Source organism: Brachyhypopomus gauderio, chromosome 18 (genome assembly GCF_052324685.1).
Source record: "Brachyhypopomus gauderio isolate BG-103 chromosome 18, BGAUD_0.2, whole genome shotgun sequence".
NCBI classification, from domain to species: Eukaryota; Metazoa; Chordata; class Actinopteri; order Gymnotiformes; family Hypopomidae; genus Brachyhypopomus; species Brachyhypopomus gauderio.
The window spans coordinates 16,172,629-16,190,043 of NC_135228.1; the positions used below are offsets into that span (position 1 = coordinate 16,172,629).

The following is a 17,415-nucleotide window of genomic DNA, read 5'->3' on the forward strand; positions in this document are numbered from 1 at the left end:
AAATACGTGCAGTGACCAAAAACTACATTGCCCACAATTATGTTACCCATGAAGTGACGGCATCTCGACACTGTACTGTTTCCACGTCGATGCGATTTTCCCAATAAGCGTATTGAGAAATACAGATAATTGTCCCAAAATGTCCAAGAAGAGAAAAATCGATGCAAATGTAAGGGTGTTGGAAGAAAGAGGGGAAAGCGAATGCAGGTTTGAGCTTCAAGGAGATAAACGGGTATGTCTTTCGTGTTATGAAGTAGTGGCGGTTGTCAAGAGTACAACCAGCGGCGGCATTTTGAGACCAAACGCGGAGCTGAAATTGATGCCAAAATTAGGCATCTAAAAAAACAAATTTCCAAAGAATTAAAAGTCAAACTGCGATCGCAACAAAATGTGTTCACAAACACAAACCATGCGGCAGTAATAACTATGTTGAAGAAATCTCCACGCTTCAAAGTCTTCTTCAGAGGGCGCGTTTTTGAAGCACAATTGCTATTTTCATGTTTTTGATATTTCAAGTTTTGAACAAAGTAAATGTGATACATTTGATGTTATTTTTCTTAATTCACTTGGATAGTTTGATCGTTGATGGAGTAATGTGTGTTTCATAACCTAACAAAAGGATTTATAAAAGAGCAACAAGCAAACATTTACACCTATGCAAAAATACTGTATATGTAATATTTGCAACTTGAATAAGTAATAAATTCAGAGTTATTTAACAATTCAGAGTTTATTTAAGGAATAGTCACATTTATAAGTCACTCTCTGTGGGCAACAATCATGCTGATGTGGATGGCGGTGAAAATGAGTTTGACACCCCTGGTGTATGAGCACGATTGAGAGGATTCAGGGGCGTTTCTGAAGGTGAAGTGGAGTGAAAATGAGGGAGTGAGCGTCAGTAGTGAAAGTCAGTAGTGAGCTGACTAGGTTAGCAGCACGTGTTGCTTCGTGTGACACGACATGTACTGACATATTGTTGCTTTTGGAAGTGTCAGTCAGTACGTGGTGTAGACGGAACAATTTCGAGTCACTGGCAACTTGCAAGTTAGCTATCCACATCTAGCAAGTTGTATCTGTGTTTTAGCTAGATAATTAGTGTGTTAACCTTGTTAACTAGCTAGCAAATACCCATCGAGTAAGACTTCGATGGCAGGCTCAGAGGTAAGGACAAATTTATTTATGATGAATGCTCATTACATCCATTCGTCTACGTCGTGACTTGCCTTAAACTTAATTGATATAGTTTGTTAAATCGATTAACTAGTATATAGTTGATTTCAAGATGTGCGTTTTTTGGTGTTCAATTTTATTCTGCACAGCACAACAAATTGTGGGGTGGCAGGTTCGTTGGGAATACAGACCCTATAATGGAGAAGTTCAACGCTTCCATTGCATACGACCAGCGCATGTGGGATGCCGACATCAGGGGAAGTAAAGCATACGTGAGGGCACTGCAGAAGGCTCATCTGGTCACGGAACATGAAATGGATCAGATTCATATCGGCCTTGACAAGGTTAGCCAACAATTTTATGGTTATGGGTTAATTTTACTATTAAACCAAACGCTGTTTAGTCCAAACAGGAATGTGTGTCTGGTGGTGGGGGGATTAATGGGGGAGTGACTATGAATGTAAAACAGATTTTGTAATGTATTTCTAACAGTACAATAAAGTTCTCTGATTTTCATCTTAACTAACACAAAATGGAACGATTTGGCTGTCCACAGTCCATTTGACATTTCTCAGTACCACAGACCAAACATGTGCTCTGACACTTTCATATGTATAAATACATATTGTGATATTTGTAAAACATTCATTATACTACATAATTCTTGCTCCTACAACATAATCTTTTGAAAGCTATTAATCCATTGTGTTTAATCAGATTCATGGAGAATGGTCCAGTGGAAAGTTCCAGATCAAGCCAGGTGATGAAGACATTCACACAGCCAATGAGCGTAGACTAAAGGTGAGGCTCTGTGTAACGTATTGTAGCTTTCATCAATATTTGTTTAGAATAGACCACAATGACAACCAAATACATAACGATTGATTAACAATGATTAATGTTGTTTGCTTCCTTGTTGAAGGTAACACGAGGTTTTAGGCATTTTTAAATAACAATGAAAATGCAGGAAGTTATTCAAGCATTTTGAAATGTAGACCTGAGCCAGAAGGAAAAGGAACTTTAATGACAGAGGAACAAAGCCAAAGTTGACTGACATTTTATTATTATTTTTCTAGGAACTGATTGGGGAGGCGGCTGGTAAGCTTCATACAGGCAGGAGCAGGAACGATCAGGTGGGTCTTCATTCAGTCAAGTTTAAGATTCAGTTTCTATTTATTTCTGTAAACTAGTTTTATGATGAACTTCCACTTATTTCCCCCTCATACATAGGTTGTCACAGATATGAGGCTCTGGCTATTGGATGCTATTTCCACTCTGAAGGGAAATGCAACAGACCTTATAAACACCATGGTGGAAAGAGCAGCAACGTAAGAATAAACATGCTATATGACCCCAGAAAAAAATCCACAGAAGTTGTTTAACACACATGGTTGGTCTGCCACCACTCCGCACAATCTGTCTATCTTTGCCACTCAGAGAATGTGAATTTCCCCAGTGTGGGACTAAAAAAGTATTATCTCATCCTAGAGAGATTGACGTTCTTTTTCCTGGATATACTCACATGCAGAGAGCACAGCCAATCAGATGGAGCCACTGGATTCTCAGGTGTGCCTTTATAAATTGAGAAAAGGCCTTACCAACAAGCCACTAATGTAGAATTTGCAGGGGGTTGTTGGCTTATTGTTTGTATTGCTGCTATTCGTTTCAGTCAGGCTGTGGCTCTGAGCAGAGACGTGGAGCAAGTGGAGGAAATTGGGAGGCGTGTCAATGTGCTGCCACTGGGAAGGTAACCGCTCGTTTTGATTGGGTGTAGATATAAAAATATGCAAATTATTCATTTGAAATAATGATCTATTATTTTACAGTGGAGCTATTGCTGGGAACCCTTTCAACATTGATCGGGAACTGCTCAGAAAAGGTTAGTTTCTTTGTGTGTTGGGTTTGCCCTATTTGCATATGCTGTGTCTCCATAGGATTTGGTACTTATTACTACTCTGAACTCCTTAGCACCTGTGATAACTCAGTATGTTGCCTCCACCAACGTATCACCCTGGTTTACATCTGACCTACGTGTTCTGATGACTACGGGCAGGCATCTTGATCGACTATATATGAAAACTGGTTTGCCTGTTCATCTCCAGGCTTATATTGACCACTTGACCAAATATAAGGATGCCTTAAACTCAGCCCATGCTCTATATTACACATCTGCAATAAATAACTCTGGTTCCGACCCCAAGCGACTGTTTAAATTTTTTTATAATCTTCTCCGTCTCCCTTCATCTCTTCTGGCTCCTACATCTGATCAATGTAACGCATTTCTTAGTTTTTTCTTAGTTATTTATCAGGATCTGCTGAAGGATCAATCACGTAATTCTTCTTTCTCCACTTCCTCCCAGATGACTGTCTCACCCTCTCTGTCATTCTCCACTTTTTCTTTAGTTAACTCTGATCATATAATTAAACTCCTCACCAGTTCATATTCTTGATCCTATACCTACATTTCTGCTTAAACAGGGCTTCTCTTCTCTATCCTCCTCTATCTGTCATCTTGTTAATCTTTCTCATGTTTCTGGCCACGTTCCATTAGATTTAAAGATATCTGCCATCACTCCGGTTATCAAAAAATAGAATAGCAAAAGAAAAATTGAAGATCCTCGAGCACACGGTGGCCTCCCAGCTACTTCAGTTCATGTCTTCCAATAATAATCTCTTTGATATTTTCCAGTCTGGTTTCCGTGCTGTATTTCTAGGCTGATGACACTCAACTTTAAACCTCATGCCCCTTTAATTTACATTACATGTACGGCATTTAGCAGACGCTCTTATCCAGAGCGACTTACAAAGTGCTTTCCCACCCCCATCCATCACTGAATGTATCTTTGAACTCAACCTGTGGTTGCATGCTCATTTTATTTTATTAAATGCCCATAAGACTGAGTATCTTATTATTGGTACCAAGTCTGTGGCCCTTTCCCTTGCCAATACATCTCTTACTGTTGCTGGTGTACCTGTCAATTCATCCCCTGTTGCACGTAATCTTGGAGTTCTGTTTGATCCGATTCTTTCATTTGAACCTCATATGTGTTCACTCACTAAGTCAGCCTTGCTCCAACTCCGCAACCTTCGTTCATTTCTGTTTCCTAAATCTGCTGAAACCTTGGTTCACGCTCTCATCACTTCTAAACTAGATTACAGCAACTCTCTCCTCTGTGGTCTCCCCTCTAAGTCTCTTCGGTCCCCTCAGACTGTTCAGAATGCTGCTGCTCGTGTTCTGACCCAGTCAAGGAAGTACAACCATATAACGCCTGCCTTAGAGCGTCTTCATTGGCTTCCGATAAATCTCCGCATCCAGTACAAAATTCTAGTACTTGCTTATAAAGCACTTTCTGGTTTGGCTCCCATATATCTGGCTAATCTTTTGCACCGCTATGTCCCTACTTGACCCTACTGGTTGTTCCCAGATTCAAGTTGAGCACCATGGGTGGTGGATCTTTTAGTGTGGCGGCTCCGACCCTCTGGAACTCTCTTCCCCTCTCCCTCCATCTCTCAACACAACACATTCAAGGCTCAACTAAAAACCCATCTATTTACGAACATTTTCTCACAACTTCCTCTTCCACAACATTGGTCTGTTCTATGGGATTTCTGTTTTCTTTCTATTGTTATTTTTGTCTGTTTTGTTCTTGTCTTTGTTCTTTTTTCTATTTCTCTGTAAAGCATACTTGGGTACTTTGAAAAGCACTATATAAGTGGAAATTGTTATTGTTGTTGTTATTATTATTATTATTATTATTATTATTATTATTCTTTTAAATAGATTTTAGTTGTATGTAAAATGTATGTAACTGTAGTATTTATCTCCATTGTTTCAATCTCTGCAGAGCTACAGTTCAATGAGATCAGCATAAACAGTATGGATGCTACTGGGCAGAGAGATTTTGTTGGTATGTCTGTCTTGTAGGTTAAACTAGATTTCAGAACAGCTTTCAGTACAAAATGCATTTTGGTTGGATTAATTTGAATGAAGACGATTTGTGTCCGTGTTTTTGGGGTAGCTGAGTTCCTTTTCTGGGGATCGATGTGTCTCATGCACCTGAGTAAGATGGCTGAAGATTTGATCCTGTACAGCACCAAGGAGTTTTCCTTCGTCTCTCTGTCTGATGCATACAGGTAAATGCACCCGCACTCCAAAAACAATCTATTGTGAAAACATTATCATTTGTAGCAGTCGACGTTACCTGTATGTACCCATCATGCATTCCATTTCATCTAAAAAAATAAAAAAAAACAATCCCTGTAAATACCTAATTTATATTTATATAATATATAATTTATGTGTTTTGTGTGAGCAGCACAGGGAGCAGCCTGATGCCTCAGAAGAAGAACTCAGACAGCCTGGAGCTGATCCGGAGCAAAGCCGGGAGAGTGTTTGGCAGAGTAAGACACCGCACAAGGGTTAAAATCACAAAGGGAAAGACGTCTGTGACGAGCAGACGAGCAGATGATCCTCTCCTGCTAAATGATCAGATTACCGGTTATGTTTATTGAATTATGTTCTGTTTGTTTATTTCGATGGGACAACTAACAGTCGAACCTACCTCAGAATTGGCTAAATACTGTTTCTCAAAAAATAGCTTATGCCTTTCAATACACCATTTCAAAGTTAGACATTTTTGAGCAATAAAATGAAAACGAGCTTGACCCTGTTAATGAACTTTAGTCACAACATAATCCTTTTCTTCAGTGTGCAGGTTTTTTGATGACACTGAAGGGCCTACCCAGCACATACAATAAAGACCTACAGGTACACTGGCGACATTGAGTGTTTATAAATGTGTGGGGTTCAGTGCCTCTGATGATATCTGTGTATCTGTTTTGTAGGAGGATAAAGAGGCTATGTTTGATGCCTATGATACATTACATGCTGTACTGCAAGTAGCTACAGGTGTTATGTCTACACTTACGGTAAGAAACGTGTCTTAACAGGAGGCAAACAATGCTAAATGTGAACCTTGTGAACTAAGTATGTGATCCAATGCAGATAAATAAGCAAACCATGGAGGCAGCTCTCAGCCCAGACATGTTGGCCACTGATCTGGCCTATTACCTTGTTAGAAAAGGAGTGAGTAAACCGTCTCTTTACACTCAGGTGTACTATTGTGAGCTTGTAATGGTGGACTATTGCATCATCTCATTTGCTCATGTACTTGTTGCAGATGCCCTTCAGAGAAGCGCATGGCTGCTCAGGAAAAGCTGTTTATCATGCTGAGTCTAAAGGCGTCCCACTGAATCAACTTACTCTTGAGGACCTCCGTACTGTCAGGTCAGTACACACACACAGCCCCGTCGACAGGGGGGGACAACCGGGTCTTTTGTCCCGGGCCCCAGGGCCAGGGGGGCCCATCAAAGAGCCCAGCAATTTTTTTTTTTTAAAGTCTATAATTTTTAAATAATCTTGAAAACTTTCGTTAATATAAAATTCTGTACTCAAAATAAGCTCAGTGGCTAAAATATATATGTTTTTCACCTATCTGCATATTTTCCATTAAGTGCATACACCCCCGCCTCCCACTGAAAAATGGTTTGATCCAGCACCGACCGTAGCCGGCTGGTACCCGCCCAACAGCGGGAAATACAGTGGTGGATAGTTAAAGTAAATACAGAAATCTGGAGCGCAGAAAAGAAAGGAAAAACATTTACCTGACGAATTTTAAAGTTGCATTGTGTTCCACGTTTGAAAAGTGCTGGAATATAGGCTAAAGTACTTGAAAATGCTTGAAATTGTAACTACTTCGTTTCACAACAATATCTGTCTGACTGAACAGTATTTGTATTGTATTTGTAGCCTATCTTGTATTACGTTAACAAATACGAGACTCTTGTAATTGCAGGACGAAACACGAGAGAACGTGCAGAAGTTAATATTGGGCGTTTTGAAAATAAACAACCATTAAATAATGTGATAAAAAGCGAATTATTTCGAGTATATGTATAAATATTTAACTTAATAATTAAGTTTAACGTGCTGGAAAATATTGAAATGGACATTTAAAGTGACGTACAAGTGCTTTAATTCCACCTTATAAAGGTGTATGAATCCTGCAAACATGATTTTGTTCATTGCGCTGAAGCGCGGCGCGCGCGAAGTTAAAAAAAGTCGAGAGGTGCACGACCTTGCGAATCAACAGCGCGTGAGGCCCTCGCGCACGGGCGGAGCCACAGCGATTACCTCATTTTCGCCGCGAACCCTCGCGCCTCGCAACGCGTCAAGTATAAACCAATCAGCTGTCAGAAACAGCTTTGATGTGTGGCTATATTATATACTATATGACCAAGGATTGTCTGCTACAGAGAAAATTGAAATGACGTGCGCGGCAGGGGGGGGGCACATGAAACTTTCTTGTCCCGGGCCCCATCAAGACTGTCAACGGGCCTGCACACACACACACATGCAGATTGGTGTTTTTTGTTGTTGTTTGTTTGCTGGCTTTAATGAAGGTGTTATCTTGCTGTTTTGTTTTCCAGTCCCTTGTTTGATAGTGACGTGTCCATGGTGTGGGACTACACCAGCAGTGTGGAGCAGTATAGCGCACAGGGTGGCACGGCAAGAAGCAGCGTCATCGCACAGATAGAGCACATGAGAGACTGGCTGAAGGCACACAAATAATAACTTAGGCCTGTACATCCTATAACCATACACAACCATTATATCATGTCAACATTCACAAACCTGTTAGCAACTGGTTACATGGTTGGCTACGTGATGAAAAGTATGAAAAGTGACAATTGTATTGTTCTCTGCTCTTAAACTTTTGCAGCCAAGAGAAACTTGATGTAAAACGTTAAATTCAAATACAGATATAAAGAAACTTCTGTGCCTTGACTAAAGACTAAAATGTGTTTTTTTTATATGGATGTGTGCTATAATGTAAAACTTAATCAAACATGCAATACAGAAGACACGAGACAATTTATTATATATAAAAGGGTATATTTAATTTTTTAATGAGATACTGCTGCATGAACAACTGCTGTTTTAAAATGTGCTGAGGTCGTTTAAAATATTGTAATGCATTATTTATGGTGGATTATACATACATTGCCTTTTAAAAAATATTTTGTAGTAGTTAGTTTGTATTTTGTAAATATGTAAACTACTATGTGGCTATGCACTATATCAGCCCAAACACACAGAGTAGACACAGCGACAGAGTGAGTGGACGTGAAAACACACCGGTACCTGTGGATGTGTATACAATGCGCCCATTAAGACTCTGTACTGGACGGAAAATGTCAGTCATAGGTGTTCCAGTAGGGAACAACATCTGTTGGGTTAACAGCGCCATCTATAGAACAAAGAAAAATCCACATGGCAAAGTTTTAGAAAGCTAAGCATGTGTCCATAGTTAGATAAAGATGGGTGGCAAATAGGTTTGAGGATTTGATAGTATGATTACATATCATATTGGAATTGGTTTGCTGATATACAAATAAATGTTAATGCATGATTAAATATTAAATACACACCAAAAAAAAAAGGATTCAGGTAAATAGCAAGGACCCGTTTGCTCTACCTGTTGGTTGCTTATAGGGAGGGGCTTCTGGAAGATGGTCCATATGATGTTCTCCACACAGGTTGGTGTTGTTAGAGAGCCTGAGTAACGGTAGTAACTGGACAGGTTCTCCACTGAGGTCAAGAGTTCAGTCAGCCGAAATGATGGAACTTCGCTCGTGTTCCCTTTGTGGACAAAATTATGACATAAAACACTGCAGGTGTGTGATTTAGAGCAGTTATTCTGACTTGTGAGACATATTTGGAATATTTTTCTTCTGAATATACGCTACTCACAAAAATTTACAGATATTTGGCTTTTGGGAGAAAGTTCAGGATGAACCTAAAACACACTCTAGACTTTACACATCACAACTTGCTAAGGGTAAAATTCACAACAGGTGTTTGATCCATGAATTGACCAATACATTTTGTGGTTCAGTTAGAATTAGTATTTAAACCGTCCTCCTCATCCTGCTGTTCACATTTTGATGAAGATGACGCCTAACAGTTGATCAACAGCACTTTGACATTTTCAATCTTCAAACAGGATGTTCTCAGACGAAAATGGCCACTGAACTTAGAGCGTCACAGAGTATAATCAGCAGGTTGCAACAGAGATGCAGAGAATGGAAGAGTCGCAGAAAGACATAGTAGTGGACTTTCTTTGATCACGTCCCACACTGCTGACCGCTTCATTGTGAACAGTGCCTTACGAAACCGGATGATGAACGCCATACAACTCACCTTTGGTGGTGCTGGCTGCTGGTCAATACAGAACTGTCCTGCACTTGGTGACAAGCCCACACTACTTGAATAACAGCATTAATCCAGTCATTGTGCCTTTGCAGGAACAACACGGGCCTAATTTCATGGACCACAATGCTCCAGCTCATCGTTGCATCATTAGGGAATAGCTGATGCAGACTGGGGTATCTCAAATAGAGAAGCCTGCACTTTCTGACCTGACTCCCATAGAAAACCTATGGGACCAGCTGAGTCGCCATGTAGAGGCTCATAACTCTTTATGAACCTTGTTTCAATAAATTGATGAGGAAATCACCATTTCATGCTTCTACTTCTATGCTCTACATTCACAAAATTTCACCCAAAATCCAAATATCCCTAACTTTTTGTGAATATTTAAAAGCAGTTATTCTTCAGAATGAACATATTTGGCAGCATCTACAGGAGCTCACCAAAGTGCTTAATATTTCCCAAAGACTTTATGACTTTATTGAACTGCTGGTTTTCCTCTGGGGAAATCTGAACAGAAGAACAAAGGTGACATTTTTTGTAGCAGTGTGCTGCAAAGACCAAAGTGTCATCAGTAAATACTATGTGTATGACAGTGAAACCATGCTCCAAGTCTTTGGCTATACTTTGGTACTTTTTGATTCAAAGTTTCATCACACACACAGGTGTCCAGAAAGTGTTACCTCATATAGAAAGCCGAGGACTGCTATCCCTGTTGAGTCATTCATAGTTTCGTTTAGGTTGTTGTACTTCTCTTTTATGTGAACAATATGGAGCTTTGAGAAGAGAAACACCAAAGATGTACAACATTAATAATGTGTATATTCTCTTCCTAATCGAGAACATGTCACTGTGATGTGAAAGTCTACCTCCATGGGGAACTGCTCCCCGTCCACCGTGTGCTCTGAGCCCGGCCCAGCGTTCAACCCCCAGTGCATATGAAACTGAACAGCCTTGTAGGTGTCAGGCAGACCTCCGCCACGGATCCGCACAGAGGAAGGGAGCGTAAAGAGTGCTGACAGGAAAGATTACAAAAGTTGAGGTGGGCCGCACAATAATGTGAATGCAAACCTACTATTGTTTCCCCATGTTTGTATTGACGTCCCTGTGTTTGTATTGTCCTGATGCTAGGCACGACTACATGAACACTGTCGGCTTTATGTGGATCATATGGCTCAAAACAAAAAATGTGACGAGACAGATTGCAACATTCACTTCTACTAAATTCACAGCGTGGGTGAATATAGAGCCAAAGAGAACTGAACTTAATTTAACTGAGGGAAGATTTGAGAGTTACAGACTCACCTCCATATCCGACATTTGACACAGTGACATTGAGGACATCTGTGTAGCCTTCAAAGATGAACGGGGTCAGACTGAGATTAGGCTGTGCCCTTCGAGACACAATGTTAATGGGTGACTGACTCTGCCCTCCGCACGCTGGAAACTCCATGTACCACTCAGTAGGCTCTGAAACACCATCGCAATAATGCACCGTGTTCCTAATGCATCCCATGCACATTTCAGCTGTTTCTATTGAACAACGTAGGATTTAATGTATTACTAAAGATGCTTACCTCTGCATCTGTCATCACATGAGTTCTGGCTCTGGTAGCACCACTGAGCTGGAACAGAAAAACAATGTGATGACCTAAGAAACTGCAGAAATGGACTCTGCAGAAATTTCTCACTGTCTCTCTCTCTCTCTGTGTCTCTCACTGCCCCCTCTCTCTCTCAATCCTGTGACTAAGTCAAGGATTAAAATCAGCAGTAGTAATTTACTGAACTTTACACCATGTCTAGACACACAATGTATATCCTGATTGTCAGTAAAACAACTGAAAATGACTTCTAAATGAAGATATTAAAGAATATATTACACTGACAAATTGACAATAAATGCTTTTAGAAACTATATATATATATATAAACTATGAATGAAGCCTTCTTGGATTAGGAGGTGGACGTATTAAGTCAGACAATGCCTCATGTACAAGTCCAGAGTACATAACAGAACATACAGTTCAAAGACAATTCTGTGGCACAAGAGAATTGTGAATTGAATTACAGCTGAATTGTAATACAATTAGAACTACAGTGAAATGAGTCGAGTAAATAATGGCTATCAGGTGAAAACAGGTTACTGAGGGTATTCACAAAAACCCAAAGGTCTCTCTGTCTTATTATCTCAAAGTTGAGCCATTTATAAGACATTTTCACACTGAAATAAAAATCAATACTAGATTTTAAAGAACATACATGTCAGTATAAATCCATGACTCTGTAAAGGAGACACTTCCCAAAATTCAATCTACGACAGTGTTTCTGTTTGCAAAATGTAATGCAAATTACATACTGTCTTGGTATATACAAACCACTGTTTTGTTTTTGCAAACAAACAGAATTACTTGGATTTGTGGCAACATAAACGTAGCATTTGTAAAGCATTTCACAACGAGCATAGAAATGTCTTTTTTGATTTTCACTATTATACTACTGACAACCTATGCTTTGCCATCACACAATAGGGCACAGCATGTAAGTTATTAGAAAATAATTGTTTAATAATTTGTAATAGTCTTACCCAAGCAAAGATATGAACCGAGCAGAAGATACAGGAGGAGGAGTGTGGACCTCATGACTGCTTCACCTACAAATGTGACTCTGCCATGGAGCGCAGGAGAGCACCTGTAAGGACAGTAGAACAGGGTGGAGATGGATGGGGTGGTGCAAACGAGAGGGAGAGAGATTTTCCAGGTATTTTATTGTATGCTGTAGGAATGCCCAGAATGCTTCAGTATGGCAGGTAGGTTTGAACCAAAAAGCTACACTTCTCAGGGAAGAGTCCGACGCAGCAATAAAAAAGGTTTGTGAATTATTTACAATACTTTGAATTATTTACAGTACTTGAATGGCTCCTAAATGTGAACCGACCTCTATCTAAGTTATATTAACATGAACACTTTAAATGCCTTATATTACATAACCATATTTGAACAAGGAGTATAAATGAAAGTTTTATTGAAGAAAAAAGTACATGATGTCTTTTATTTAGGTGTAACTTCCTTCAGCGGAAATAACCAAAACCAGACAGATACACATTTCAGACCTGGACACAGCATATGAGTCTTTTCAATGGGCTTTATTTTGAAAGCAGATTGGTTCAGAATTCAATGTGGTTCAAAATGCCATGACCTATATATAGACATGGCATCAACTGACATGTTACCTGAGTACACCCATGAAACCTGGTTCCTGGCTGTGGTACCTGGGTATATGTGTACAAAAGAGTCGTTGACGTAAATTCTAATTACATAATATCATGAATTAATGGGAAATGTAGTCACCAAGCTAAAGTACTACAATAAAGCCGCAGGAGGTCATATGTTGAAGTGTGGGCTAGAGTGAGCCAAATCCTTTGCCCCATGTAGACAAATGTTTATACAGAAGTTGGGTGAATCTGTTGGGTGAATATGGGTAGAAAGAGCGTAGTCTCAAATATAATAATATATAATAATTCAACCCAATTTTATAATAATATATAATTGTATTTTACACTATGCTTTTTCTACTTTTTTTTCTTTCTCCCTGTCTCTTTCATATGTAATCGTGAAATGACCTGCTAATCACTGCTTCACTCATTCAAAACGTGTTTTAAGAGAGAGAGAGAGAGAGAGAGAGAGAGAGAGAGAGAGAGAGAGAGAGAGAGAGAGAGAGAGAACTGGGAGAGATTCAACCAACATTCCTTGTGTATTTTTCTTTGGCCAATCACTTCTCAGCAAACAGGTACACCACACCCATGTTAAGTGTGTGGGAGGCAGAAGGGGAGAGAGCAATACAGAAGGGGGTGAAGGTGGAGACAATGCACATGCTGGTGAAATCCACAATGACTTCGGAAGAATTCTATTTGCATTCCTCCAGAAGTAGAAGTTAGGTAGTGAAAAAAGAAAAAAAGGAGAGAGAAACAAGGAAAAACTGTAGCAAAGAGAAAGTTGGCAAAGACAGTGAGCGCGGGAGGAGACAGAGGTACGTAACAGGGGGTAGGTAACAGGTGGTAGGTAACAGGTGAGGAGTGGAGCATGGATGGCTGGCTGAGTGAGGTTCAGAGGCGGCCGGTCCTGTACATGTTCTGCAGCTCCTTGGGCTTCAGGCTGCTCCACTGGCTGCTGCGTGGCCTGCCCAGACCCGCTGCTGTGGACTCACCATGGAAGAACTGGAAATGGCAGAACCTGTCTGTGTCGATGGCCCACTCCCTACTGACTGGCACATGGGCCATCCTCTGGTGAGCACTGTTAAATACAATAGTTAGTGGCACTTTAAATGCAATTAATCTTCAGATTGTTCTGTCTGCAGTATGTAAAGGCGCTATGCGTTAATCATGCCCAGATTTCTGTTTGTTTGTTATGAGACAAACAGTGACTTTGTCATAGCAAGCAACCTATTTATATGACCTACTGAAAAAAATACTATACTAATGCTTGTATACTATACTAAAAATACAATACTAATGCTTGTTTGTGGACCTTATTCCATAAATTTACATTCATGTCTCACAGAAAAAAAGTGGGAAAAGTGTCACATAGTGAAAACTCAGTGATGATGAATCTACGTTTATTAGTCTGTGCCTTGATCTGTGCAGTTGTATTTCATATACACAAACTAGATAAACTTGTCAGGCAGGCACGAGGCGGGAACATTCCGTGAGAAGATGCGTCCGAAACAGAAACACTACTGTGTTGTGTCCAAAACGGACACAATAATGACTTCTGCTAGGTTTCTGACTAATTGTTTCTATCACCAGATATGTTCTATATATCATATATTCTTACCTTGCTATCCTGCTTGTACATTTTAGGTTTTACTAAAGTGTCAAGATTATCTTGCCTCTTTACCCTTAATTACTGAACCATGAGTTACAATATCCCCCCCCCAACCCGTTGCTCTCTTGGTCACAGTGTGTTTCAGTATCCAGTGATTCTGAATGACATCTACTCCTTCTACACCCCACTCTCATATCTGCTCGTCGTTATATCAACAGGTCAGTCACCTCCTCTCTGTCTCACTCCTTTCACTCTCTACCCATGGTGCTGCACCATTACAGTTCAATACCCACATGGGAAAAGCAGATCAGTATTTAGGTGTATTAATTAATGTATTAATTCAATAGTATGATCATATGATCCAACTCAGGTTAAGATGGTGCAGGTCTGTTATCTTGTGTTGATATCAAAAACGGAGCCTGGCCTGACTTCTGAAAAAATACTTCTACTTCTGACAAAGATACTATAAAATATACTTAATTGTTGAAAAATTGGGCCATGATAGGACAATCACACTACAAATGAGTTTATCAACATTTAAGATTATAATGTGAACAACAAACACGTTATGCTATATACAATGCTGAAAACAAAAGTGGATCTCTTCAGATTCGCTGGACAATACTCATCTCTCTGGCAACTATACCAAACACTGCCAGAGAACTACATAACCTACTGAGTCTCTTGGAATTCACATTTTACAATACCAGAGTCCACCTCTAATATCTTGAACTTCACACATGCCTTAGAAGTTACCCACCAAAGGTTGTCATTATTTTTGTTTTAATATCAGTTGCCAGATGACTTTGGTAGTGAAAGTACTGTACAATAAAAATAAATATAAACCCAGCTTAGATGAGTTAGGAGCTGGAATATGATACAGCTGAAATGTAATAAAAAATTAAATTATTCAACTGACTGGGATCCCTGACATCTGGACCAGAAACCACTCTTTTTCTGTCCTACTACTTGTGAAATATCTATGTTCTCATGGAATAAAGTTTAGGAGAAGGATTTGTTCTAGCTAATATTCAGCCACACACATTGGTACGTTTTGCACCATCCAGTCTTTTTTCTATTTAAGCTATCAAACCTTACCAGAAGACCATCACCAACCTGTTTCTGATGTGTTGTACCCTCGTGCTAGATTATAATGTCATAGGGCATACAGGTTCCCTGCACACTTTACTTTAATTCCAGCTCAGTTCAGTGAGCCAAACACACTGCAGAAAGTTCTCTTCTAAAGAAAATACATGTTTGCAATAACTACGGATGATCAGAAAATACTGACATGCTCTGAACTTTCATCAACAGGGTATTTCATTCAGGATGCTGGTGACATCATCTTCAGTGGGTATACAAGAGAATCATGGGAGTTTCTGCTTCATCATGTTTTGGTAAATCAAGAGTCATTCAGTATAATCTACCAGTCAACTATATAGAATAATGTGGTGCCTTCAGTGTGAGAAATATATAGATAGCTTTTCAAACCATTTGTTGGGGCCTACACTTTTGCTCTAATCTAGATCGCAAGACACTTATCAGTGATTGAGTGTGAAATGTTGTGGTTCTGGTTTGTTTGGAACCGAGTTCAATCAAAAATGTAGACTGTTGAACGGAGCCCGAGGACTGGGTTGAGAATCACTATCATGTGGGAATCTGTACTCAAAATCTTGGAACAGTTTCAGTATGAAGTGTGAAACCATGGTGTGTCTTCCCTTTTAGTAAGATCCCTTTACTCAATTAACTAACGCAAACTGTGATGAGATGCAATGCTGGCTAATTGCCAGGCTGGTAAATCAATCCCTGTGCAAAAAGCGGGTACTGTACAAGCTGGGAACAAGCATGCTGTCGCCAAATGAAATCAAATTCAGATGTTAAATAAGTAATAAATTATTATTGTTATATTTTATTTATTGGTATTTTAAAGTTAAGAGGTGAAATTACTCAGGCAATTAAAATAAGAAATTACTCTTAAATCTCTGTATCCCCACTGCAATAATGCTGTAGTTACATTCTTTAAAATCTTTTCTTTGCAGGTGATATCAGCTTTCCTGTATACTGTTTTGACGAAGCGCTATACAGCAGGCGCTGTTATAGCTCTCTTTGTTGAAGTCAACAGTGTGTTTCTTCATTTACGGCTAATCCTCAAACTGGCTGGCGTGGCAAAAGATTCACTCATCTATTCCATAAACAAGTTACTAAATTTCACAACATATGTCATCTTTCGTCTTGGAGCCCAGTTTTACATTACTTGGTATATTGTCTATAACTACGCTTTGCTGGACCATGGATTTTATTTTCTAGTAGCTATGATGTTAATGAACATTATGATGCTCATTTATTTTCACCGTCTTCTGCAAGCCGATTTCTTCACACGACGAAGCCATCAAAATGGCACCCATAAGTTTGTACAGGACTAGTGACTCACAGGGGAATGTGGCCGAGTCACCAGTGACCTCACATCCAGACTCTTATCTGGGGACGAGGGCGCCACAGGACTCTTGCACAGAACAAGTTCATGAACACCTCTATTACAAAATGCCAAACCGGACGTCATAAAGTGATGCAATTTTTTGTACATCAAGATTCAACCTTCTGTGAGAAGGAAAAAAAAACATTCACTGTGTTATCGTGCACTTCAGTAAATTGTTTACATTTAATTTGTAAACTGCATTAAATACTTGTTTATTTTAAATTGAAACAGTGGTACTACTTGGTACTTTGATATATAATCTGGTTTCACTGGTCAACAGTGATTTTACTTCATGCAAACATAAGCATTTATTAGGTATTGCACAGTGAATTCGAACATTTATCATTTCTCCATCACCCACTTCTAAAAAACATCCAGTGTGAAAATATAAGGCGTACTGATTTTGAGCATGGATGTTGCTCAAATTACTACTTTTCTGTTGACCAATTACTTGTGGTCAACCTGTAAATCAAGCATTTGAATGAGAAAAGCTATTCATAATCAATCGTCCTCAAGCTCCTACAGGGAATTTAAATATATGCCAATGACATCCTATCCTTGGGGTGAGCTCTACTGCTAGTAATCAACACAATTATATCACCAAAACCTACAAATGGGCTAAAACTGAGACTACAATTCATTTAAATGACTTTTAGGGAGATTTGTTTAAGCTTGTT

At 39.4% G+C, this 17,415-nt stretch overlaps 3 protein-coding genes across 4 annotated transcripts; 2 read left to right on the forward strand and 1 right to left on the reverse strand.

The window, feature by feature from the left end:
• The first annotated feature begins 41 nt into the window (after positions 1 to 41).
• asl (argininosuccinate lyase) lies at positions 42 to 8,182 on the forward strand. 2 transcript variants are annotated; one of them, XM_076979818.1, is made up of 16 exons: positions 42 to 232; positions 1,320 to 1,514; positions 1,888 to 1,971; positions 2,247 to 2,303; positions 2,401 to 2,498; positions 2,659 to 2,736; positions 2,840 to 2,917; positions 2,997 to 3,049; positions 5,016 to 5,078; positions 5,190 to 5,304; positions 5,487 to 5,571; positions 5,879 to 5,938; positions 6,016 to 6,099; positions 6,176 to 6,256; positions 6,351 to 6,457; positions 7,660 to 8,182. In XM_076979818.1, exons 1-16 carry the CDS (start codon positions 140 to 142, stop codon positions 7,799 to 7,801), a joined length of 1,473 nt encoding a protein of 490 aa, XP_076835933.1. In that variant the 5' UTR covers positions 42 to 139; the 3' UTR covers positions 7,802 to 8,182. The 2 variants fall into 2 exon arrangements, with proteins under 2 accessions (XP_076835933.1, XP_076835934.1); XM_076979819.1 differs by lacking the exon at positions 42 to 232 and adding an exon at positions 838 to 1,161.
• On the reverse strand, positions 8,174 to 12,323 carry ca4c (carbonic anhydrase IV c). The gene is made up of 8 exons (XM_076979820.1): positions 12,027 to 12,323; positions 11,020 to 11,067; positions 10,748 to 10,912; positions 10,312 to 10,457; positions 10,126 to 10,218; positions 9,886 to 9,952; positions 8,709 to 8,872; positions 8,174 to 8,480 (listed from the first exon to the last, which is right to left on the reverse strand). The coding sequence occupies exons 1-8, from the start codon at positions 12,079 to 12,081 to the stop codon at positions 8,307 to 8,309; spliced, it is 912 nt and encodes a 303-aa protein (XP_076835935.1). The 5' UTR covers positions 12,082 to 12,323; the 3' UTR covers positions 8,174 to 8,306.
• A 955-nt stretch (positions 12,324 to 13,278) lies between these two features.
• On the forward strand, positions 13,279 to 16,985 carry tlcd1 (TLC domain containing 1). Its single transcript, XM_076980398.1, has 4 exons — positions 13,279 to 13,724; positions 14,398 to 14,480; positions 15,577 to 15,659; positions 16,302 to 16,985. Exons 1-4 carry the CDS (start codon positions 13,522 to 13,524, stop codon positions 16,683 to 16,685), a joined length of 753 nt encoding a protein of 250 aa, XP_076836513.1. The 5' UTR covers positions 13,279 to 13,521; the 3' UTR covers positions 16,686 to 16,985.
• The last annotated feature ends 430 nt before the right edge of the window (positions 16,986 to 17,415 follow it).

Excerpts from the sequence above, each read along its gene's own strand:
- asl (XM_076979818.1), top strand. The coding sequence starts at position 140 with ATGTCCAAGAAGAGAAAAATCGATGCAAATGTAAGGGTGTTGGAAGAA. Across the intron at positions 6,100-6,175 it reads GTGTTATGTCTACACTTACG|ATAAATAAGCAAACCATGGA; the intron begins GTAAGAAACGTG and ends GATCCAATGCAG. Across the intron at positions 6,257-6,350 it reads ATTACCTTGTTAGAAAAGGA|ATGCCCTTCAGAGAAGCGCA; the intron begins GTGAGTAAACCG and ends TACTTGTTGCAG.
- tlcd1 (XM_076980398.1), top strand. The coding sequence starts at position 13,522 with ATGGATGGCTGGCTGAGTGAGGTTCAGAGGCGGCCGGTCCTGTACATG. Across the intron at positions 13,725-14,397 it reads GGCACATGGGCCATCCTCTG|TGTGTTTCAGTATCCAGTGA; the intron begins GTGAGCACTGTT and ends TCTTGGTCACAG. Across the intron at positions 14,481-15,576 it reads GCTCGTCGTTATATCAACAG|GGTATTTCATTCAGGATGCT; the intron begins GTCAGTCACCTC and ends TTTCATCAACAG.
- ca4c (XM_076979820.1), bottom strand. The coding sequence starts at position 12,081 with ATGAGGTCCACACTCCTCCTCCTGTATCTTCTGCTCGGTTCATATCTT. Across the intron at positions 10,458-10,747 it reads GTCAAATGTCGGATATGGAG|CACTCTTTACGCTCCCTTCC; the intron begins GTGAGTCTGTAA and ends CTTTCCTGTCAG. Across the intron at positions 10,219-10,311 it reads GGGAGCAGTTCCCCATGGAG|CTCCATATTGTTCACATAAA; the intron begins GTAGACTTTCAC and ends CTCTTCTCAAAG.